Source organism: Rhagoletis pomonella, unplaced genomic scaffold (genome assembly GCF_013731165.1).
Source record: "Rhagoletis pomonella isolate Grant_MI unplaced genomic scaffold, Rhpom_1.0 Rhpom_scaffold_04968, whole genome shotgun sequence".
Classification (NCBI taxonomy): domain Eukaryota; kingdom Metazoa; phylum Arthropoda; class Insecta; order Diptera; family Tephritidae; genus Rhagoletis; species Rhagoletis pomonella.
In genome coordinates this window covers 11,534-13,229 of record NW_023463516.1, presented here as the reverse complement: position 1 = coordinate 13,229, position 1,696 = coordinate 11,534, and the positions used below count along the sequence as shown (strand labels likewise).

At 31.7% G+C, this 1,696-nt stretch overlaps 1 protein-coding gene across 1 annotated transcript; it reads left to right on the top strand.

Annotated features, from left to right (window-relative positions):
* LOC118754948 (D-xylose-proton symporter-like 1) lies at nt 1-1,032 on the top strand (the record flags this gene model as incomplete). The annotated part of the gene is given in 1 exon segment (XM_036489812.1): nt 1-1,032. A coding segment is annotated over 1 exon segment (517 nt), but the record flags the coding sequence as incomplete, so codon positions are not given.
* Between the last annotated feature and the right edge of the window lie 664 nt (nt 1,033-1,696).

Here is a 1,696-nt window from a genome sequence, read left to right as displayed (position 1 = left end):
TGATGATACGAGGCCATATATTCTCTTCGGTGTGTTTTTATGGCTGGGCTCCTTCATAGGCGCATTCTTAATGGACTACATAGGACGCAAGAAATTGATGATAATTGGTGCCCTGATTTGTGGTAACATGGCAATTGGTGCTGGTGTTGTATATAACGACGTTTTAAACTTTTTGTATTCAACTAAAATGGGAAAGCTGTTAATTCTACTCTTCGTGATGGAACTGTTTGCGGGCGTTTTCAGTAGTTCATCTTCAGCTTATCTAACGGAGGCATTTCCACTGCATCTAAAGACTTACTACATTGCTTTATCCTACACGGTGCAAATGTTGGTGTTGATCATAATTACCTCATGCAGTTATGATGAGAACAGTTTGGGCGCATACTTTATTACATTTGGCGTATTTTACGTAGTAGCATGTTTACTGGGTTTATGGTGTATGCCTGAAACAAGGAAGCTTACCTTGCGAGAAGCACGAAGGAAATTCGCACCAGTTTTATACAGTTGGAATGAATAAAATAAAACATAGTATTCCTTAACAGAAACTGTGAAAATTAATATTTCAATCGTTGCGCGATATTTAAAACAAATCAACAAACTTTGGTAAACATTTCAAGTTCTTTAAGTAGCTTACTTCAAACTTGCACTTTATTATACTAAAATGTTATGCGCTACAAAACTGCCTATCGAGAGCTTATATTCAATACAACGCAATTTTCAGCAAAATTAGATTGATGCTGACCTTGAAAATCGCTTGTTAGAATAATTTGTTATCTAATTTCGTAATTCAAATTAACCTTAGGGATGACAGTTAAGCCTCAGATGGATTCTAATATCAGCAAGTAGTTTTTGTGAAAATTGCAGATGTGTAGGCTGTATTGAATATAAGAAGATATTCAAAAACTTTCTTAGGAATTCAATTAAAAATATTAAAATTTTGACAAAGTCTGCTGATTTTTTTTTAGTATAGCACACAGTTTAAAACTTGGTCCTACATGGTTTTTGTTGTAAAATTAATTTTTTTTTATTAAAAATAACAAACATAAATAAAAAAAATTAAATTGTGGAAACTTGTGGATTTGTGGTGGGCTTTTAATTTGGACACGGGATGTATTTAGTTGCAAGTACTATTTTTGCACGAGCTCTAATTTATTTTTCTCATTTTTTATCATAAACTACTTTATTTACTTATTTATAATAATAAGAAGTAATTTTTAAGCAAAAAACAAAACGGACTTCAGTTCTCATACAAAAACTTAGGAGTAGCGTTAATTTTTTCATGATCCAATGATCGGATCTAAACCAGTAAAAGCGTGGGGCGCATGTAACAGACCTGTAGTGATATGAAGAGCAATATATGTACATATGTATGGATGTGGGTATATGAATAACGACCGCTTAAAATCGATCTCAAATTTGTACTTTCGTTGTAGAAATTTTAGGTCAATGTTATGTGGTTTGACTATTGTGAATTAAATCTAATGATTTGTATTGCATGCGCTCCACGTTCTTCGTTTTCAATCTCTTAAATTGTTTGTAATGACTCTTGCTGAAATTTTAAAATCAAAAGTTATCAAAACAAATTCTATGGGACTGAGATATATTATTTTCTAATTTTTAGTCCATTTATATAAGCGTGGTACATTAAAATTTTTATTATTTTATTTATTTATGCCTACAGTTATCAGTTATCTTT